General features: G+C 37.6%; 1 protein-coding gene across 1 annotated transcript in view; it reads left to right on the top strand.

Annotated features, from left to right (window-relative positions):
• Positions 1-24,297, top strand: part of LRMDA (leucine rich melanocyte differentiation associated) — a 645,209-nt gene that overhangs the window by 35,717 nt on the left and 585,195 nt on the right. The window contains exons 3-4 of the mRNA XM_056815370.1: positions 2,172-2,421; positions 12,891-13,025. Coding sequence (XP_056671348.1) covers positions 2,172-2,421; positions 12,891-13,025 — 385 coding nt within the window. The remainder of the gene's footprint in view (positions 1-2,171; positions 2,422-12,890; positions 13,026-24,297) is intronic.

Consider the following 24,297-nt stretch of genomic DNA (forward strand, 5'->3'; position numbering starts at 1 on the left):
GATGATGGGCACCCTAAAAGTCAGTGACATGAGGAGAGAGGCAAGGGATGAGGCAGGCATAGTATCATAGATGGAAAAATGGGAAGAACCTCTGACCTTATCTGGTCTAACTATCACTCTGTTGATGAAGAAAATGAAACCTAAAAGGTCCTATAAGAAATAAAATGGCCCTAGTGATGGGTGGAACCTGTCGTTTGACAAGGGAGGAAAAGTGGGCCGGTTCTGCCATTTTACAGATGGGGAAACTAAAGCCCAGCTATTAAATGGCAGAGTAGGATTTGAATCGAGGTCCTCTGACTCTTTCTACATGAATGGCCATCCATTTGGGGTCCATATTTGCATGGCAACGTGGAAGCAGTAAAGAAAGGCCAGGGATTTTGTGAGTGTTCATTATTACTGGACCGACTTGTTTGAAATCTCAGGTTCTGGATTTTGTTAGTGCTTCCAGTCCAGGATTCTCATCTGTGCTTTGGAAAATCCTCTAAGCTAGAAGGTGCATGTGCATTCCTATTTCCCATATGAAGCTCCTTAGTATAAGCAGCCTCAGAAAACAAATAAATAGTACAGACTGCATCTGCCTTATTCATCACATTTTATAAAACAGCCAGGAGATACAATGATAATCTTCCCTCTGGTCGGCATAGTGCATCAGCTGTCAGGCTGTGCAATCTCAGCATATCTCTAGCAGTCTGGTAGGTGAATGAGCTGTGAATATGGGTCTGGATGTAAGCTCCCTCTATCAGGCAGCCTTCTTTGATTAATATGTGTGTGTGTGTGTGTGTGTGTGTGTGTGTGTGTGTGTGTGTGTGTGTAGGTAGCAGCACCCTTCCTCAAACATTCACCCTCCTCTTTATAGAGATAAAACAGTAAAAATTAAGTTAACTTTCAACTGTATTGTAGTATCGTATTCCCTTTCTGATTTTGTTTCCCAAATTGCTTTAAATCACACAGATCTTTGTTTATTTACAACTTCAAGAGCCACATTTTGGTATTCTGAACTTTTTTTTCTTAAAAAATGGAAAGAGAAAGGGGAGAGAGAGAAAGAGATAGAGGGAGACAGACAGAGGAGAAAGAGAGAGAGAGAAGAGGAGGAAGAGACAGGGAGGAAGAAAAACAGACAGTGGAGAGAGACATGGGGGAAGAGGGGAGAAAGAAAGAGTGAGAGTGAGAGAGTAAGGAGAGAGAGAAAGAGAGAAAAGAGAGAGAAGGAGAGAGAGAGAAGAGGAGGAAGAGACAGGGAGGAAGAAAAACAGACAGTGGAGAGAGACACAGACATGGCAAAGAGGGGAGAAAGAGAGAGTGAGAGAGTGAGGAGAGAGAGAGCTGGAGAGAGAGAAGAGAGAGAGAAGAGGAGGAAGAGACAGAGAGGAAGAAAAACAGACAGTGGAGAGAGACACACACATGGGGGAAGAGAGAAAGAGAGAGAGAGAGAGAGAGAGAGAGAGAGAGAGAGAGAGAGAGAGAGAGAGAGAGAGAGAGAGAGAGAGAGATCTGTTCTTTCTTCATTGAAACCAGGAAAGGCTACTCACTTTAAAGATTTCACCCCTACCTCCACTCCTCAATATCCCCCCACTTCCCATTCCTGCCCCCAATGTCTCAGGCTGGAGGGATTCTGCAGTCCTGCAGAGGCCAGGCCTCTAGAGCAGAGACACCAGGCCAGAGCAAAAGGAGTGATGATTAAAACAAAAACACCCCAGAAGGAGAGGCAGAACGGATTGGGGGTTGGGGGGAGGATGGGATGGCGTGGGGAGTGAGAGGAGGCGAAGGGGAGCCCTCCCTACCATTTCCTATGATTGTGCGGAGGGGAACTGCTCCGCAATGATAGCTGAAGTTGTATTTATTATTGTTAGAGGGGTATGATATTTCTAGGCAGGAATGATGGATGACAACTTAAATTTGTGTCCAGGGAATGAAGGTGAACTGTGACAGAGTTATTTATCTTGGGAATGGAGGTTAGGGTCAGGCGAGGCTGGGTGCCTGAAGGCACAAGACATTGACAAATTTATCCTGCAGGCCGTATCTGAAGGCCTTTGTTTGGGATTCTGGCTACTCACTAAGTGACCCTCATCCTTCATGCTGGCAATGCGTGAAGGATGTGGTGAGGTGCCAGAGGGGGCCCCCCCTGCTCCCCCACTCCCTCTACTAATTCTTGTCATTCACTCGCCTGACAGGCACCAAGCCCAAACTATTCCCAGTCCTGAAAGGGAAGGTTAAAATATTTATTTCGGCTCATAATGGCCTCTCTGATTTAGTGGCGGATCATTTTTCCTGGTGCCTTTGTCACTGCAGGTCACTGGAAGGACTGAGCGCATTCACGGGGCTGGAGGAGCTGATCTTGGACAACAACCTTCTTGGAAACGACCTTGCGTTGCCAGGGTTACCCAGGCTCCATACCTTAACGCTCAACAAGAACCAAATATCCTTTGCACTACTGTCTACCCCTCATCCACCCCACCCCACCCCACCCCCCCAAAAATGCCTTCGAAATGTCAGATGGGTTTTATGTGTCAGCTAAATTAAAGTATGTGAAATACGGGCCACGGGCAGACAAAGCGTTCTGTCTCTTGGCACTCGGGACACTTCAGAGTAATTTATTATAGGTCATTCATAAATGAAATGCACCATTATATCTTCCTGTTGCTCCATTTTAGTGTGGGGGATCTAAGTTATGGCTGTGGAGAAATCTTTTTAATAGATAAAAATAGAGAAAGAAAATAATGTCACACTGCACAGCTTGGAAGGAGAAGCTGGGATGTTTGCTTAGGGATGTGTTGCAGGGCGACCTCTCGTGGCACATGCTGGGTAGTGATGCAGAGCAAACTTTTCCCTCTTTTGGCTCCTGGGGGCTTTGCCAGAATGAGGAAGGGGGGTGGGGAGCAAACTGGAGAAGGGCTGGACAAGGAAGAGGACTCCCGAGGAGAAGGAGCCCTCCTTGGTGGAGCTGTTCCGTCTCCCCGGGGATATCTCTTGGGGAGAGCTTGTTAAAGCCAACTTTGCATGAAACCTCTCCTTCTCTGGTGAAATGAAGGGATTATACCATTTTCTCAGCCAGGGATGTGGACTGGAGACCTCAGAGGCTGAGTTCCCATGAAGAGAGTGACAGGAAGGCTGAAAATCCACTGCTCCCGCGACCCAGCTTATCATTTATACCTGAAGACAAAACAATGTAGTGATTTCAAGATGGCGAAAAAAATGGAATGAAACAAAACAAAACTCAGGGAATATCCCCAGCCATTTCTTCATTTATAAAGATGGACACTGAGGCATGAGAAAGTCCAGTGGTTTGGTCCAAAATCCCAGTTATTTACTAATAGCTCCTCATCTAGTACTTTTTCCTCCTGCTTAAAAAAAAGAAAAAAAAAGCCCAACATATTCATTATTCCTTGTTTTTTACTTCACTGTGTATTTATTTTCTCTGTGTTGAAGTTCATTGACCATCCTGGTACTTTCATGGATGTATGACCTCCTCCACGTGGGTATTCCCTGCCCCATGCAAATTCCAGTCTATTTCCACTTTCTCATCCTATATATCATTTGTCTGTGCTCCACTACAAATGTTCTATGAAGGACATACCCAGTGTTAAGAGGGTCTATTTCTTTTGAAATTTCATAGATACCAAAGCAACATGTTCATCATGCTTTAAGATCCCTCTTAGGATAATAAAGCCTGCGAGATCCTCAGAGTTGATCTAATTCAATTGTTACCTTTTATAAATGAGGAAGAGAACCCAAAATGGGTAAATGACTTTATCCTTTGGCTAAATAGCCAAATATTTGTCCATACCAAATAGATATGATGAAATTTGGACACTGGAACTCTTTTTTTTTTCTGAATCTATTACTCATTCCAGGATGCTCTGTATGCCCTTCTTTGATAAAGATAATGATGTTTCATTTTGCTTGAAAATCATCATTATTGGGGGCAGCTGGGTAGATCAGTGGATTGAGAGCCAGGCCTAGAGACGGGACGTCTTAGGTTCAAATCTGGCCTCAGACACTTCCCAGATGTATAACCCTGGGCAAGTCACTTGACCCCCATTGTCTGGCCCTTACCACCCTTCTGCCTTGGAGCCAATACACAGTATTGATTACAAGATAGAAGGTAAGGGTTTTTAATATAAAATAAAATAAAAATAAAAAATAAAATCATCATAATTTTGTATTCCCAAAATTTATAGCATGTGTTTAATAATTGTTTATTGAATTAAATTGTTGCAACCATGCTTATAATCTCTCATCATTGCCCATAAGGCAACTGGAATTTTGATTGGTCTTAGATTGTGGTGTTCCATAATGTTATTGCAAATAGGTTTTGGGTTGGAGAGCACCATATGACAAGTCAAAGTGTTCCATACCATATCCTACTCTTCTTCTGTTCCAATTTAGGGCCAATTTATTTGTCTGAAATGCCTATATAAGATATATACCAAGGGCTTTCTGTTCAAATGCATGTTATTAATTTGAGGAAATCTCATAATTCATCCACTTGTTTATACTGTGTGAATTGCAAGACTGATTTCTTTTATGAATGTAGGAGGAATTTACTGAAGTCATCTTGCTGAATTCCATTCAGCCTCATCTCACCTGAAACAGGAACATCTCATGATATCCAGGAAGTGGCTTTTCTGTTTGGACTTTGTGTAGCTTATTCTTCATGATGTCAGTCAGAACCAATGAGGAACTTTTTGCTCATCAATTTCCCTGCTTCATGCCTTGTTTGATATTGGAAAATCACAAAATTGTTAAAATAATGCAACTGTGGCTGTAACTCTCAAGGAATCTTTTATGATCCCAAGATCACAGAGGAATACTGATGTAGAGCTAGATGTAAGAGTCCATTTAGTCAAACATTACTAATTTTATAGATGAAGAAACAGGTTTGAGAAATTCAAAGGAAATAACCAATCTCCCATTAATTGTATAAATCAGAGAAATTAGTGTTCCAGAGTTAATTCTTTTTCTTTTGTACTCTGTTGATCTTAATATATGCATGAGAAAACTTTTCAGAATGCCTTTAAGGTTATAATTTGCTCCCCCAAGTCAATTTCTTTTTAAAAATTATTGTAAAAATAAGTATAATAGGACCATATTCTCTATTCTACTTAGTCAACCATGTGACTAGGAAGATATGATCTGGTATAGTTCAAATTTCCCTCCCCTTCTCTCCCCCTCCAATTTCTTTTGTTTATAATTTTTCTCTGCCTTTTTTTTTCCTGAGAACATCCTTATTTTCTTTGATTTCTTTAATTCCTTGACATTTATATCCATTATGACATAATTCCCTCCCTCTTCTTCCCTATAGTTCCTATAGTCATCAAGGATACCCTTCATATATACATGGATGTGTCTCAGAAAGGAGATAAGAGATATAGGAGCTATAAGTCTGGATGCCTGCTCAGTTCGATTTTGGGGGTATAACATTGATTCATATTATTTTTTATGTTTTTGTAAATATTGGAATAACTTGAATCTGGATCCCCAAGAACCTTTAAAATTGTGTGACATTGAGCATCTTTTCTCATGTATACTTGGTAAGACCCAACATTTCTTCTTGAATCTATGTTACTATTGCTCTGAATTACCATTTCCTCTTAGAATGCATTGGGCACTGGGCTATGATAATATGCATATGATGGTCCCACTATCATTAATGATAAGAATAGATTGTCATAATAATGGTGACAGATTTGTTCCAAATCACATCAATTTGTTATATTCCTTCTAGTATGAAATTTATAGGGGAATTTCTTTGCAATTGGTTTTTTAAAAATTGAGTCCATGAATATAAGATAGTGGATGTATGCTCAATCAATAAACATTTATTAAGTGACTACTGCATACTATGATAAGCAGTGGAGGTATATAAAAAGACTCCAGATAGGAACTGTCCTCCAGAAGCTCACAATCTAGTGGATGGATAGAGAGTAGTATAGTACAACAGGTTGTCCTTGGAGCCAGAAATACTTTGCTTTAAGTTTTGCTTCTGACACAAAATGACTGCATGACCATAGGCAAGTCAAATGAGTTCACAGTGTCCAAAGCAACTGTTCAAGTCTGCTAGTTATGGCCAAGCTACTGCTCTGTATTTTTGGAAGGAATTTCTATACTAGGAGTACAATACATCAATAAAATTACAAACCAATGCAAAATATATGCATGCATGTATATGTTAACGTGTATCTTATTTATCATATATTCTGGGGCTAACCCTCCAATTTGCACTTGAAAGGTGGGTCCCCAGGAAACAATTTACCTAAGGTTCATGGTAGTCTTTGAATCCCCACTCCTAAAACTAAACCTGGTGCACTCACTTTTAATAGTTAGCTAGTAGACACAACGAATGAGCTCAATTTCAAAGCTTTTACTGGTAAACAAAGAGCAGCAACAATGCATTTCTCCCATAAACCTGGAGCATGCTCTATATGCATAGTATATACTTGTAGAAAGAGACAGAGAACACCCATGACTAAGACAACTGATGATTCTGGTAGTAAAGGGCCTCAGCGTCCTTTCTCTTTCCATGGTGTCTTCATGGCTGATCCACAGTGGGTACAGTGCCTCTTCTGGGCAGGTCACTAAGATAGATTCTCGAGCCTTTGCCTCTCTGCAATTTAGTTCCCAACTGCTGGAGTTAATTTCCTCTCCCATAGCTGGCTTTTTCCCTCTAATGCCAGGAGTTATGCTCCTTGAGGCTGCCCTTTGCCTCAACTCATTTCCACCAATGCCTTGCTGGGGTATATTGTCTTTTATTTATTGAATAGTTCTGGCTATAAAGTGCTACAACTGATGTGGGGAGAAAGTAAGAGAAACTCTCCCTCTTCACTACGCCCCCCACTTATTTATTTCTAGTAGAGATTTGAGAGAAAAGGCAAAGAGTTATCTCTCAAGAGTTTATCACTTGGTAAGTAGCTCTCTTCTCTTCTGCCATGGATCACACTCATCAGAGTTCTCCTCAGCTGACTAGAGTTGGCAAGCTTTCTTTTCAAAAGTCATGAGAAGAGTGGGCAATAGTTGACCAACTGATGGCAAGCTGCTTTTCTATTCCATCAAGTTAGCTCCAAAATCTTTTCAGTCCTCCAAGAGGAGATAACAAGTAATAAAAGCCCTTATTTATACCTCATTTACCTCAACATCTCTGTGTTTCTATTCTTTGCCCTCTACCTTCTATGACTGGAGGATGGGAAGAATGAATCAATTAATCAGAAACGTTTTACTACAATATGATGTGTATGTTGTATTGAAGGGAGAAGGAAAGAGGGAAGGAGAGGGAGAGAAGAAAATTTCATAATAGAAATAAAGATTAAACAATTTAAAAAGAACACAGAAAATAAAAATGTTCTTAGAAAAAAGATGGAGAAAAATTACAAACAAAAGAAGTTGGAGGGAGAGGAAAAAACAGGGAAGTTTGAACTGAAAAGTTAATTGAGAAGAGAAAAAACAGATTAGAAAAAAGGAGGAAGAAATAGTTATATAAATAAAGAAAAGAAAAATGAATCAGTATTTAAAATAAAGTTTCCATGCTAGGGAAAAGTTTGACAAATGGGAGAGATGGAGGATAGAAGATCTTGTGGGAACAGGATTGCATAAAGTATTTTAAGGAAAATAATTATAGAGACAAAATATTTGCTTAAAAGAGGAAGGAAATAGTTAATATTTTAAAAAACAGTACTTTAGAAAGAAATGGGGTGGGAGTAAAATAGAAACCTAATTCAAATAATTTTAAATGTAAATGGACAGTACAATCCAATAAAACAAAAGAGTAGCAGAATGGATAAAAAAAGCAAAACATTGCAATGTTTTGTTTACAAGAAAAAAATCTGAAACCAAATCAAAACAAGATAGTGGAGAAATATATACTTTAAAAAAAAGCAATACTTTCCATCATGCTCTTAAAAAAACAAAGATAAAGATTTAAAATATTAGTAGAAATATCAAAGAAATTATAATGAACTAATATCAATGTTAAATATATGAACGAAATGACATAACTAAATTTCTGAAGAGGAAAATGACTAAATTACAAAAAAACAAAGGTACACATTAATGGGAGATTTTAATGTTTTTATATCAGTATTAGGTAGATTAAGAGAAAGATAAATAAACAAAAGGGAAAAAATCAAGAGAAATTGGATCTAAAAGATTAATGATTCTTTCTGGATGGGACCACTAAAGAATATACATATAACTCAGCACCATATGTCATTTTTACAACAATAAACCATATATTAAAGCACAGAGAAGTTGCAAATAAATAATGATCTTTTAAAGGTCATTAATAGTTGCTCAGAAATCACATGAATCATTTCTTTTAAGTTGTAGTTTATTTTATCCAGGTCATTTGAAATCAAGGAAAGCTAGTTGCACTTTTTCATTCTTCTTTTTTATCTTGGCTATCAGTGCCCCAATTCCCATTTTTTTTCTTTTTTTTTCCAGTCAAAGACTGTGTGTTTGTCAGAGAAAACAGAAACAAAATAATGGAGTGGCTCCATCCTTTCTGTCATTAGTTATATTCCATACATCCCAAGATGTTTCCCTTTTCCTCAATATAGCTAAAAATCATCTTATTGTTCTTAGTTTTCTTTATCAGTTTGAGTTTTCTGAACTTTAGAATTCCTGACACTTCCCAGAGAGCAATGTCACTTAAAAAATAACATCCTTAACAGTTTTTGCTTCCATCTTCTATACATGTCTTCTTAAAATTCATGTTGTTTTGTGAGTTCTCGATATATCAGTATTGGATTCTGCACAATCTCCCATTTCCCGTCTTATTGAAATTGTTTTTCTTTATATCTTCAGAATTTCTTTGTCAATATTATCCATTTCTCCTGGGCTGACATTCTCTATAGAAAAGTATTGAATGGGATCCTAAGTACCTTTCTGAATCCTTTAAAATCTACTCCCTCAAAATGTAATGTGCATTTTCCTCTCTGGCATGGGGGGAATTATGATACTGGAGTAAAATTTGCAATTTAATTTATTAATGGTCAATAGTCAAGTCAAGTCAACAAGCATTTTTCAAGTGCTTACTATGTGCCAGGTACTGTGCAAAGTGCTAGGAATACGAAGTCCTACTCTGATTGCTATTGGAGCATGGTAGAATGGTTGGATGCTCAAAAGTTTTGTCAGGAAGGACATGTTCAGGTTCTAGCAACTCAAGGCATGGAAATATTATGTCCTACACTAATAAAAGGAGTATTTATACTTGATCTATCATAAATAGCATGTCCTTCATAAGTGGACATATATATATATTAATTTCTAACATTTTCCTCACCTATATCCAAACTGGCATTACTTTCATATGGAAACCTTCCAATAATATTATACAGCATAATTTAGCTAACTTTTAGTCTTTGAAGTTGAAAATGAAAGCTATACTATCATGATTTTGATAATTGTTCTTCTAGGCTAAGGATATGATAGATTTTTCCCCATGTACTAACAGACTCATACAAAATAAGTGCTGAAAAGGGACCTTGGATTTAATTTAATTTCAATGAGTAACATAGGAGCATTTAATCCCATTATGTCACATTTCTAGTTCCTCTATAACAGACAGCATAAATGCCTTCTTCATTATACATGTGATTTAAAAAATATTCTTCTGTGTTCGTTGGAATTCCTCTAGAGTAATATCAGAATTTCCCATAAATCTTGGATTTGTAGTATAGTGAATGCAACCTGCAATAGGAGACTGGAGAATTTTATTTCAGTTGCCATTGTATAGTTTATTTTGTATGATCTTGAGCCAATTACTTATTTTTTCTGGGCCTCACTTTCTATATCTATAAAATGATAATGGAACTTCAGTCTCCTAGGGTGATGGGATTATAGGATGTAATTATAGATGATGAAGTGTAAATGTTAACAATAGATCAACACTCATCAACTTTTATTGATTAAGTCAAATGGAACAATACTATTGAAGGATCAAAAACTGGCCACGCCCTTGCAGGACCTAGAGATAATTCAAGACAGTTCTGGAAGGATCCTGCAGTAAAGGAAGAACCTAGTTCTTGAGAGAGATTCTCTAGAGATGGGGAGAGGCAGAGAGAATTCCCTTCTTTCCCACTGATTATATCATCAAATTCCAGATATACTTGCCCAGAATGAGAAACTCTAATTGTGGGAAAATTAGTTTGAGAGTTCAAGGTACACTTTAAGGAATAAAGGCAATCACTTTAAAAGAGAAGTAGTCATTTGAACCTAGAAACAACTTTGGATAATAGAGCCCCTGGCAGCATAGAAAAGAGCCATTCAAATATCAGGAGAACTAGCCTGGGCAACAGAGAAGTGAACTTTGAAAAGGAAGGGATTCTGAGAATCCACCTGAGGGAGCTGTCCAGGAGATATGTTATGTCCAGGGGAGAGCTTTGAGGAGAAAAAGAGACTAGTAGTAGTAAAGAAGTGAATAGCCTTTACTACAGGTATTTGTTTCTTGCTCCTTTTAACAAAATGAATAGAAATCATGAGTGGTATGGCAGAAGAGTAAAAATGCAGGAACTGGGTTTCAGATCAAGAAAAAAAAAACAAAAACAAAAATACTTAGCATGTTTGTTACTGCTAATAGGATTCCTGATATTTGAACTTCTGTTTAAAATTAGTAAATAGTCCTTCTAGTTCAGTGATCTCATTAGCAACAGTTTCTTTCCTTCCTTCCTTCCTTCCTTCCTTCCTTCCTTCCTTCCTTCCTTCCTTCCTTCCTTCCTTCCTTCCTTCCTTCCTTCCTTCCTTCCTTCCTTCCTTCCTTCCTTCCTTCCTTCCTTCCTTCCTTCCTTCCTTCCTTCCTTCCTTCCTTCCTTCCTTCCTTCCGTCCTTCGTTCCTTCCTTCCTTCGTTCCTTCCTTCCTTCCTTCCTTCCTACAATTTAATTTATTTACACATTCTAAAATATGGAAGAGAGAGAGAGAAGTGCATTTTAGGCTTTGGGAAGTAGCCAGTTCTAGGTACAGAGAGAGGATCGAACACTGAGATTAGAGAACACAAGACCAATGTCTGGAACAGAAACCCTGTATAGGGGAGAGGTGTGAGATACATCTTGAAAGATAGGCTGGAATTAGGTTGCACAGGGCTTTAAATATCAAAATGAGAAATTTTTATTTTATCCTACAGACAGGGAAATGATGTTGTATACTTGTGTTTTAAAAAGATTAGTTTTGCAGGTAGATAGATGGACCAATCAGAGAAGAGAGACTGGAAATCTAGACTTCAGTTGGGAGATTGCTACATTGATTAAAGTGGGAGATGATGAAGGCTTGAGCTAGGTAATGATATGAGCTATGAGTTCAGAGAAGGGGATGAAGGTAGAATGCACACAAATACAAAAATTGTTCCCTGATTAGATGTTGGGGATGAGGGTGAAGGAACGGTCATCCTTCCTGGAGAAGATAAGGCAATTCTGGTACTGTCTTCTATTCTTTTTCATCATCTTGTTTTGATCGTTCTTTTTTCAAATTTTATTTAATTCATTAAGAAAAATTTTTTTCCTTGGTTACAAGATTCATGTTCTTTCCTTCCCCTTCTCCCCCCCCCATAGCCAATGAGCAGTTCCACTGGGTTTTACATGTGTCATTGATCAAAATCCATTTCCATATTATTGATATTTGTACTAAGGTGATCATTTAGAGTGTTTTGACCATTCTTGCTATTGGGGATGCCATCTTATGACAATTTCAATCTTCAGTTGTATTTTGTTTTTCCCATACGTAGGTCCCAGAAATAGGTGAGGTTGAGAAAGGACAAATAGATAGTAAAATATGCATTTATTGTTGTTGAGTTGTTTCAGTTGTGCCCAACTCTTTGTGAGCCATTTAGAGTTTTCTTGGCAAAGATACTAGAGTGCTTTGCCATTTCCTTCTCTAGTTCATTTTGCAGATGAGGAAACTGAGGCAAATAGGATTAAGTGACTTGCCCAAGGTCACACAGCTAGTGTATAAGGCTGCATTTGAACCTAGAGTTTCCTGCCTACAGACTCACACTCTATCTACTGCACCACTTAGCTGTCTCTCCAAATATGCATCCTAACTCTGAAATAATTTGTTCAAAGATGTTAAGAGACTTTCTTTGTTGTTATTCTATGGCAAGGGTTGTCACCAAAGGGCACCTGTAGTGAGTATTGGTGGTAATTGCTCACTTACTCTTTATTTCTTTGCTGTTTTACTATTTTCTCCCTCTCCTTTCTTCATGGCATTATTTTCCTCACAATGTTAGGCACTTAAGTACAACTACCATTTATTAAACACTTAGTATATAGACTAGGTGCTGTGCTGAGCACTTAGGATACAAAGAAAGCTCTTAATAACTAAACATGGCTTGATCTCATGTGCTCTCTGTCTCTCTCTGCCCCTTATCTTCTGTTTTATCTTCTGCCTATGCCCTATACCTGCCAGAGGTACCCATAGACATTTCTTAGCTCCTGTGGAGACCATTGGAACTAAAGAAATAGCAGATCATTGCATACTAATAGCTTATAATAGGGAGGTATTTTATTTGAGGAAAAACGATTTTGGGTGGGGTACGAGGGGTGTTTAAAGTAATGTAGAAGACAGTCCAATCATTGATGTTATTGTGATGAGAGAAAAGAGTCTATGACTTGAGAATGTGAGACAAAAGGAATGAAACAGTGAGACCTTGGAGGTAGGAGTGGGGTATTGTCATGCCTTGGGATAGCATGAGAGGGAAACAGATATGGCAGTGACCACAGGGAAGAATTATGCCCCATAGGGGATGGCCCTCTGAAACAAAGCTCCATTCACCCTGTTCCAGCATCCTGGCATCTCCAAGGTGAATGCATGCACTTCTCTGTTGTATATGTTGGTTGATAATGGTACAGCTAACTCATTATGACTTTCTCTTTCCTGGCTTAAGATCCTTAATTCTTTGACACATCACAGATTTGGAGGGGCTGCTGGACCATTTGGCAGAAGTAACACCTGCCCTAGAGTATCTCAGCTTGTTAGGGAACGTGGCTTGTCCCAATGAGCTGGTTAGCTTGGAAAAGGATGAAGATGACTACAAGAGATACAGGTAATGCTCCGGGCATCCTGAGGTAGAGAATTTGGGAAACAATGTCTTTCCAGAATTCCTATTGACCTGTGGGCTATATTTAAGGGACTTGGAAAATTCATGTTGATTTCATGAATTGATATTAAATTGTTAATATCCTCAGTGGATTAAAGGGTTGCCAAAGACAAAAACCAATGGCTCTACTTCCTAAAATCAAATTAAACTAAGAAAGATAAGAATACATTGGCATTTCCTGATAATAGCCATTTTTGTATAAACTTGTGGTGTAGTAGAATGTTCAATTCAGACATCAGGAAGAAAAGGGTTCAGATCCCACCAATGATCCTCACTAGCATTGTGAAATCAAACAAGTAACTTAATCTCCTTCAGCTTCAAGAAGCTCTTTTGGACTTACTTACAATGTCAAAGATGCGTGAACCTGCATTGGCAACAGTTCCCTTACTCCCATAATAGAACTTTGCTTAGTTCCATCCACTAGCTCTTTTAAAATCATTTTCTATGCTTCTGATGGGGGTGGGGGGAATGGTTTTAGGTGAGCTTCACTGGATTCCAATAGCAATTCTGGTCTATAACACAGAATTGAGCATTTAATTATATGTGCCTTATATTGCTCTCGGATTGCCTCATCCGTATTTGTCACAAAATCTCACATAGAATATAGGCTCCCTGGTGTTAGGGGCCATGATTTCTTCTTTTTTATTTTTTCGTGCACCAGGAACATTTACGAAATATTTGATTCAGTTTCCTTGAAGTCACCTTTCTTTCCCAATCTAATAGTTTATAAATCAAAGATAGATTTTTCAGAAATTAACCAATTGGATGAGTGAAATGCCTTCTTCCTAGTGTTTTCCCAAAAGAAAACAACCTAAAAAGGCAATGGAGGGAGAGTGTGATTTTGGTGTCTCAAAACAGGTAAAACAGGGACCTGAAGTGAACTTCAATAGATTGATAGAGAATTTGAACTATAAGGGATTTTAGAGATTATTTAATCTAACCAACCTTCTTTGTAATAGTTTATGCTTATTTAATTTGGTGATAAGTTTTATTTAAGCTTTTTGTTTTTTTACATAACTAATCATTCTTGGATACCAAAATCATGCCAGGCTCCAATGGAATTGAACTTTCTCTTATAATAAAGAAAAATGGTTAATAAAAGCAAATGAAGGGGGCAGCTGGGTAGCTCAGTGGATTGAGAGTCAGGCCTAGAGACAGGAGATCCTGGGTTCAAATCTGGCTTCAGCCACTTCCTAGCTGTGTGACCCTGGGCAAGTCACTTGACCCCCATTGCCTAGCCCTTACCACTCTTCTGCCTTGGAGCCAATACATAGTATTGACTCCAAGACGGAAGGTGAGGGTTTAAAAAATAAATAAAAGCAAATGAAAAAATGGTCATATCTGATAATGTATGCAACATTTTGCCCACATAATCCCCTGCTTCTCTGCCAGTAATAATAATGATGATGATAGCTAGCATTTATATGATTCTTCAAGGTTTGTGAAGTGCTTTCTATGTATTAGTTCATTTAACCCTCAAAGCAACCTTCAAAGCATTTGGGCCTACTATTATACCAATTTTGCAGATAAAGAAATAGAGTTAGAAGTTAAGTGACTTGCTCAGTGTCACATAGTCTAAGCAAGGATTTGATCTTTCTGTCTCCAAGACCTGTCCACTTTTTACTCTTTTTCCATTCAGTTATCCCTAGGAGGAAAATATTGGTCATGTTCTTTTTTTATTCCAGGACTACTATTGCTTTCTAGTTATTCAGAGCTAGACTTCCTTTTAGTGATTTTTTTATTTATTTTGATGTAGTCATGATTTAAATTGTTCTGTTTCTGTTTATTTCATTCTTGTCAATTTATAAAAGTTTTTCTATTTTTCCCTGAATTTTTCATATTCATCATTTTTATTGCACAATATTCTATTACATTCACATGCTACATTTTGTTAAATCACTTCCCAAATGATATGATGGTTGTTCTTTTTTGTCTCTACTTCTTGTTTCCATAAAAAGTGCTTGAATGGAAAAATATACATATATATTTGATCTTTTTGTTTCTACTTCTTGTTTCCACAAAAAGTGCTTTGATGTAATACAAATGTATGTGTGTGGGTCTATAAATGATATGCATATATGGGTATTTTATTTATCATTTATGTGCATATATTACATATATAGGGGCATCTAAGTGGCATAATGAACAGAGTGCTGGATCTGGAGTCAGGAAGACTCATCTTCCTGAATTCAAATGTGACCATAGACATTTAGCAGTGTTGTGACCTTGGGCAAGTCACTTTACCTGGTTGCTTCCATTTCCTCATCTGTAAAAAAGAGCTAGAGAAGGAAATGACAAACCTATCCAGTATATCTGCCAAGAAAATCCCAAATGGAGTCAGAAAGGCTCAAGCATGACTGGAAAATGACTGGACTACAACAACAAATTTGTGGATTTCCTTTTTTCATCTTTTATTTCCTTGAAATATATGCTAAGTAGTGGTGTCAGAGAGAGCTAGTCAGTCACTTTTCTTCATAATTCCAAATGCTTATCTAAAACAGTTGTGCCAATCCACAGCTCCCTTAACAATGCATTAGGGTGCCCTCCTAAAACTTTTTTGATACCATTTCCATTTTTTGTCATGGTTTTCAATTTGCAGAGTGTGAGGAAAAAAAATCAGAGTTGTTTTAATTTTAATTGTTTTTATTATCAGTGATTTGAATACTTTCATATGGATGTTGATAGTTTATAATTCAAAAAGCTATTCATATTTTTGAATAATTATCTATTAGTGAATAGCTCTTGATTTTAAATATTTATTTAAATTTCCTATGTATCTCAGATATCCAATTTTATCAATGGGATTTGATCTAACTACTTTCTGTCATTTAACTCTCTATTTTTATTTGTCTACATTACTTTAATTCACTTGAAAAAATTTCAGCATTATTATTATATGATTAAAATTGTCTTATTTTTCTTTTATGATCATTAATCAAAAATTAATCCTTATAGTCATAGTTTTGAAAAGTACCAATTTTCATTTTCCTCTTTTATATTATGATGTGACCTTTAGTATTCAGATTATAAGTCCATTTAGAGTTTATTATGGTATTTGGTATAAAAAATGGACTAAATCCAATTTATGCCAATTTGTTTTCCTAGCAGTTCTTGTCAAATAGAAAATCCTTTTCCCAAGTAGTTTATGTTCTTGTGTTTACTAAATAATTGGAGGTTCTCTTAGCAGGAATAGAATCCAAGACACAACATCCTTTCTTTTATAGGTGAAGAAACTAAATCACAGAAAGGTTAGTTAATTTGTTTCCTGTGGCATGTCCTATTATTTAAAGAGGCAACAAGGAGAAAGTATAGAGCTTTGAATCGAGCCTTCAGTATTTACCAACTGTATAACTATGAGTAAGTCACTTAAGTTCAATGACTGTTTCCTTATCTACAAAGTGGGGGTAATAATCATATTGTTATAGTTTTTAAGTCATTTTGCAATTGTATCTGACTCTTTATGACTCCATTTTAGGGTTTTCTTGACAATGATACTGGAGTGGTTTGCTATTCCCTTCTTCATCTCATTTTATGGATGAAGAAAAGGCAAACAAGAATTAAGTGACTTTCTTAGGGAAGCATAGCTAGTCATTGTCTGAGGCCAGATTTGAACTCAGGAAGATCAGTTTCCCTGCCTTAAGGCTGCCTTGAATCTGCTCCAATTATAATAATGGCATCTATTTATTTGGATGATCTTTGAGAATAAAATATATTATCTATATCATGGGTTTTATGATAATTAATAAGTATAAGCTGTCATTATGATTACTAGATTACTATTATTACTACTATTTGCAGAAATAAGACTCAAACATATTCAAATTGGGGGATTATGTAGAGTTAGGAGTGGAAAAGAGGATGAGGAAATAGAATGACTTATAAGAGAAAGAGGAGAATAAGGAGATCGATGCAATTTATCCCAATGAACATGGGCTCTCCTCAGTTTGTTCCGTCCTCCATACTGTTCCCATCCAAGCAAATTCTGACTATTCTACTCCTCTACTCAATAAAATCTTTAGCTTTAAAAATCATTAATAACCTTAGCCCACTCTATCTTTCTGTGACCATTATTCATTATTATTCCACATTCTGTGATTCAATCAAAGCAAATTTTAATTTGTTCCTTCTACACAGTATGGTTTGAATTGGCCATTCCCCTTGTCTGGAATGCACTATCTCCTTGTTTATGCCTCATGGAATGCCTTTTTCAAAAATTCAATACACAATGACACATTTAAACACAGTGGAACTGCTCATTGACTACGGGAGGGGGATTAGGAGGAGAGGAGAGAAAGTACATGAATCATGTAACTATGGAAAATATTCTAAATCAATTAATTAAATAAAAAATTTCAAATAAAAAATTCAATACAACTGAAGCATCACCTACTACATTAAAGCTTTCTTGATGCCCTCTGCTCTAATTCCTAGTGAGCTCCCTTTCTAGCTAGCTTGTGTTGAACTATTTGGCATTTGTTTGTATTTATTTTGCATATGCTTATGTATATATTCTTCATATTCTTACATTCTTACATATCACTGTTGTTACTTCCCTTCCCTCCATTTGAAGCTCCTTACATAGAGAGATTGTTTCATTAATTCTATTTTTTATGGTTATAGATTATTTTTAGATTAAATAAATTTATTTGATTGTTTGATCTAGGCAAAGCAGGGGTGGTAGCTGAGTGGTTTATTTCTGATCCTAGAAATTTTGCATATGGCACTAGCAGTCAAGTGACTAGCCCAGAGATGGACTGTGCTCATTTCTGTCTATCACCCTAATATCTGAATAGATGCTTAATGTCTCCCTTTAGCCCCAAATGCAAGTTTCTAGCATATCATCATTTAGCTTCGGAATCCTGTTTAGCCTAAGAGTTTGGGTGTTTTGTCTTAAGTTTCTAAGAAATATTTTCTCAGCCCTTTTACAAAGTGTGAAGTATGCCTGCCACCCAGATTTTACCCAGAGCCCCGACATGACGCCTCTATGTAAATTTATGTGACAGTTTTACTTGAGAATTGCTTAAAAAATGAATGATCTTTCTATAGTTTATTGTTTTTCACTTTAAGTACATTTTCTGACAATATGTCCCCTATTAATCATTTAAGCAATAGTAGAAGCCTTAAAGAAGCTTATTCAGAAGCAAGAGCCCATGGTTCATTTAGTGCTGTATGAAAAAAAATTCTTATTGATTGACATCCTTTGTGGTTATGTGATGTAATATTTATAATATGTCACCCTGCCATACATCAAAACAAGTATGTCTGTTGTTTCCTTTCCATGGGAGAAGCTGATTTCATAGAGGTCAGGCTAGTTTTAGGTCACGTTGTGGCAGACCACTGGGTTAGAAATGGGAAGTGATTGCATTTATGTTAGCTATTGAAAATGGCAAGGAAGATACTTTTGACTTCTCCCTCTCTCACCTTTACTTTCTCCACATTCCTTCCCTCTTCTTCACCTCTCTCTACCATTTTTGGATTTATTATTATTTTTATTTGTGGGTTTATAGGATAGGACATTTAACTCTTTTACAAACCAATATACTTTTGAGCTGCTGAGAGGCAACTTTCTATGACTTTCCTACTGGCATTGGTTCATTATAGTCCCTAGCTGGGCATTTGCCATTATGTTTGCTAATAGGAATATGCTATTTCTGAGGGTGAGAAGCCTGTACTTAGCTATGTTGTACATACATTTTGGGTATTAATATTAAATGAAAATGAGTGATTGGGGGGAAAAAAGGACTGGTCATCTACTGAGAATAAGGGACAATTGAAGAAGAAAATATAATCATTGTGAAGGGTCTGGGTTTAAAACCTTTTTAATGCTTCCTACTTTGAATTAGTTGCTTAAGCTCTCTGGGACTCAGTTTACTCATCTGTAAAAATGAGGGAGTTGGGCAAGACTCAATCTACACCTAGATTTTTGATCCTTGAACTCTGTGGGATATCAAAAGAATTTGAGGAAGACACTTGAGGAAGACACAAACTCATTAGGTAGACTTGATATCAAATTTAATCTATGTCAACTTTATGGGAGAACATGGCAGAGTTATACAAGATGGTCAGGTGTGAATAGATTGGAATCTTCATTGCAAATTACAGATCCTTTGGAATATTGCTGGTAAATAGAACCATGATTTGAGATTTTAGAGTTAGCTTAGGGAGTAGAATGAAGCATGGAAGAATCAGTCTAGGTTTATTTTGTTTTAAAAAGATATACACAATTTTATTTTAAGTCTTATTTATATCATTCACTATCTGATATACCCCCTTACCATTCATATTGAATCCTCACCTGTAACAACAACAATAAAAAAGCAAGACCAGTTGACCCAGTGTAAATCTCCTTGTTCACCTATAATCTCCCACTTTTCTATAGATTAGAGAGGATATCTTTCATCATCTGTTCTCTTGGACCAAGAAGGATCATTATTGTTAATCACTGTTAAAAAAGTTGTTATGGTTTGCAAGCTGCAGTCATCATGTATATTGTTTTCTTTGTTAGGTTTAATTGGCTTTTCATCAGTTTATATACATTTTTTCCATTTTTCCTTGATTTCTTTATATTTGTCTCTTCTTTTGGTGAAATATTATTCCATTATGTAAGAATATCATGATATGTTCAGGCATTCCCCAATTGATTAGTATCCAAGATTTCCACTCTTTTGTTACCACAAAAAGGCTTGTTATGAATATTCTGTTCTATGTAGAACTGTTCTGTCTGTGACCTCCTTCAGGTACCTGCCTAATAGTGGTATCACTGGGTCAAAAGGAGGACATAATTCATTGTCAAGTCATTGTTGAAAAGGACTTAAATAACTTGAGCTAGATTTCTAATAAACTTGTTGGAACCATTATCCTTAGGTCCAGAATTGACTAATAAAACTGGTATAGTGAATTTGGATGTCTAGGTATGAGGCATTTTTTTTCTTTCCTCCTCCTCTCCTGTTCATGTCTTCTGTTTATATTTGAATGCCAACTGTGCAAAGCAAAGGAATTCTTGAGTTTCTACATCATATCCATCAGACTGGCAAAGTTAGTAAGAAAAGGAAAATGACAAATGTTGAAAGGGCTATGGGAAAATACACATTTATACTTTGTTGGTTAAGCTGTGAATTGGCCCAACAATTCCAGAAACCAATTTATAAGTCTGCCCTAAAAAATTGCTGAATAATGCATATTTTTGGCCCTAGCAATACCACTACTAGACTGGTAAATCAAGGAGATCAGAGAAAAGAGAAAAGTTCTTACAGTACAAAAATACTTATATGAGCTCTTTTGGCAGTAGCAAAGAACTAGGAACAAATGGATGCCCATCAGTTGGGGAATGGGTGAACAAATTATAAAAAATGAATGTGGCATTATGTTGTAAAAATTGAAGAAAGAGACAATTTTAGAAGAAAACAACCTGGGAAGATTTGTATGGATTGATGAAGATTAAGGTGAGAACAATCAGAACAATTTATATTATAACATCAGAGTTATCAAAATAAACAAGTTTGAAAGATTTAATAATTCTGATAAATGCAATAATCTGCCATGATTCTGGAGGATTTATGATAAAGCATGCTAGCCAGAATGAGACCAACATTTTTGGGCATGTTTAATAAGAGGATTGGTTTCATTTAACAATGCTTATTTGTTACAATTTCCCCCTTCATGGTCCTAGTCCCAGAGAAGGGAGTAAGAGAGAAAAAAGCCAAATTCTGAATAATTGAAATAAATAAAAAATTGAAATTATGTGTCTAGTATGTGAAGAGTGTGCTAGGTCGTTGGGGAGAGAATGAAATGATATGGTTGCTGCCAACATGGATGGAGGAAATTATACATGAGAAATACATTAGAGAGGTTCAGAAAAGGTATTATTGGAGAGAAAAGATTATTTACTAGTGGCTAGTGAGTTGAGTTTAAAAGTCTAGGGCAGAATTCCACAAGGGTATATGCTGTGGGGTGGGCTAGCTTCCCACAAGGGATGGAGTCTTGGAGGTGGGATTGTGTCGGCGAAATAATGGATGGGACACAGCTTTCACATTCAACCCACAGCACAGGTTTCACAGGATAAACTGCTCCACCTTGGCTGAGGCCTAGCTTTATTTTATACCCTCATGATCACACATCTACTTGGCACACAGTTTCATTCTCAACATACATGTTTCCATGGAACCTAACAACAGACAGGAAGCCTAGGGAGATAGTCAATGAAACATAGTTGCTAAGTGTAGGATCAGAGGGTAGAATCAAAAGACCCAGATATAGGTTAGGGAATTCAGAGCACAGATTTGCCAGAAGTTTTTAATGCCTAGAAAAGAGGGTCCTATCTAAGTGAGTATATAAGAAATCCTTAGGTTTAATTTTGTAAGTGGGCTCTCCTAGTAATATCCTAGGGGGACAGAGTGGGACATCTGTATTAAACCTGCAAGCATGTTGCTTTCATCTATCTTTCCTGGGGCTCAGTAAGAATAATAATCTTAACAATTCCAATAATAAGAGGATGTTAAAAATGAAAGTCACTTGGGGGGGTTTCAGTGGGTGTTTCCATCCTTTCTGGGGGCTGCTTTGCAGTCCCCAGTTTCTACATGGACCATGTCAAACACCGTGGTCTTGATGGCTCCCAGTATGTGTATAATAAAGTATTGAGAAGGGGGTGTCAAAGGCATAAGAAACTGATTAAACAAAAACATAAAGGCAAGACATGTGGGATGAATATGGAAGATGTCAACCTTTGTGGGGAATAGAATATATGGAGCTGAGTAGTAGTATAAAAGAATAATGGAAAGTTACAATAGGGCAAGATCATGTAAAAAGAGCCTTGGATACCAGGAAGAGAGAAAGGAAAAAGGGGAAGTGAAGAGGCAAAGACAGATCAACATCCATCTGATAGGCCTGGGAAAGAGACTAAGGTGGGGAAAAAAAGAGAGAGAGAAGGAATAATTCTAGAGATCAGTGAGAGAAGGGAAAGAGTGAGCAGTGAAGAGAGAGAGATACTGAGTGAAGACTACTTTTTCATGGAATTTTGCCATGCTAAGAAGAGAGATAGGGGATTATTAACTTTGTGGAGTTGGAGGGTATAGAGAAATTTTTTGGTTGTTTAGCATGGAGTGAGTTCATTATGTTTGCAGGGAGGAGACTGGAGAAAGAGAGAGAGAGAGAGAGAGAGAGAGAGAGAGAGAGAGAGAGAGAGAGAGAGAGAGAGAGAGATACAGAGAAACAGAAAAAAAAGAAATAGGCAGAATAGAGTGTGTGTGTGTGTGTGTGTGTTTGGAGGTGCCAGAGAGAAGAGGGGTCATATGTAGAACAAGTTCTTAGAGAAAAAGGAAATGTGGGCAATGAGGCAAAGGGAGGGATTAGTTTAGGACTAGAGAGATACTCTTCTCTGAGAAGGAAGGGAGAATGAATACTGGAAAATGTTGAGAAGTGAAGGAAAGGGGGCATTGAGGTGGCTCAGAGGATAGAGAGCCAAGCTTGGAGATCAAGCCTGGTCCTGGCTTCAAATATGGCCTCAGACAATTCCTAAGCTCTCTGGCCCTGGGCAAGTCACTTAACCTCCATTGGCTAGCCCTTACCTCTCTTCTGCTTCAGAACCAACACATAGAATTGATTCTAAGATGGAAGGGAAGAGTTATTAAAAATAAAAGAAGAAGAAGAAAAATAAGTGAAGGTGGAAGATTTAGGTTGCTCTCCTGTAATAGCCTGAATCTTTTCAGAGAATTCAGAGGCAACTTTGCTGGAGGAGTTGAAGTTGCAGGTTTGAGTGCTGGTGAGGGTTCTCTTTCTTCACCTGGGCTCCACCACTAAATATTGACTGTAGGACTCAGCTTCCTCCCTCATCTTTGATATTAGGGGGTTGATCTACCAAAATCCTTTGCAGATCTAACATCCTATGAATTCTATGATTTGTATTTCCTTGTCTTTACTTCTTTTTTCTTTCCCTCCTCCTCCCCCTCCCTTTTCTCTCCTTCCTTCCTTTCTCCCTTTTTCTTCCTCCTCCTCCTTTTTTCCCCTTCCTCTATTTTCCCACTCCCTTTCTTTTTCCCTCCCTTTCCTTTCTTGCTTCTCCCTCCTCTCTCTGTCTCTGTCTCTGCCTTGTCTCCCTGCCACCCAGTGTGATCCTTGGTTTTCCTTATAATAGTATTATTTTAAACTTTCTGTCCTCATGTTGATCACCAACAGAGAGCAGATCAGGGCTCTGTCCAGTATCTGTAGCCACTCAATCAAAAAGGAATGGGCAAGGACACCCAAACTTCTGGGGTCTGTTTGGGGGCTACCTCCATTTCCCCACCCAGCCAGAGTAGTAAAAGTTGTGGCTTACAGAACCCAGTGTGCATTCTTCAGCTAATCTAAAATCTCAGCTTTGAAGATCAGAAGAAAGCAAAGGTCATGACCCAGAGATCAAAGTAACAGAAGCCAACACAATAATTTCCAGTTCCTTCTCTTGTCCAGGCGCTGGGTCTGTCCTGTGGGTGTATTTTTTGCATGGAAGACTTCAAACAGTTGTTAGTGAACTGCTAGGGAAATCATCTGGTCTTTGCCAGGCAATCATTAATGGAGTAGGTGAGCTCACCTATTCTCATTAGGGTGAGATAATTGTAATCTGTGTCTGCATCTGGAGCTATTCAGGTTGGAGCACTTGTTCATTATTCTTTGGCCTGCCTTCTCTGTTTTCACAGATTCATTTATTTGGGCTGCATGAGGAAAAACAAGCATCTAACTATATTCTGAACATGTATTTTAGAGCTGCAGAATCGTGTGATTTTCCCTTGAAGAGTATATTATCTAACTTCTTCCTTTTATAGTTTAGGAAACTGAGTCACAGGGATGGGTCATTCAGATGATCTTGGTGGCAGAGGAAACTCAAACCCATATCCTCACTCCCAGTCCCATGTTCTTGATACCTAAAGAGGCTGTCATTGCCTCTTCAGTCAATGTAAAGGTATGGCCCTAGGGGGTCAGAGAATCCAAAATTTAGAGAAAAGAAGACTCAGCCTTACAAATGCGCATGTAAGTCAGTTCCCTATTTCCCCTGGGCCTGGAAAATCAGCATCATTGGCCGCTTGCCTGGGGAGCCCTGGGCCATTGCTGAGGAGAAATCCAACAGCAGTAGGGGAAGGTTAATGAAACACATCTCATGCTCTATGGTGTGTTCATCTTTTCCATGACTTTGAAGCATGATGGTGTGTGGCCAATTCCTCAGTGGGTGGGAGCAAAAAGCAACATCATT

The sequence above is a fragment of the Monodelphis domestica genome, chromosome 1 (genome assembly GCF_027887165.1).
Source record: "Monodelphis domestica isolate mMonDom1 chromosome 1, mMonDom1.pri, whole genome shotgun sequence".
Taxonomy (NCBI): Eukaryota; Metazoa; Chordata; class Mammalia; order Didelphimorphia; family Didelphidae; genus Monodelphis; species Monodelphis domestica.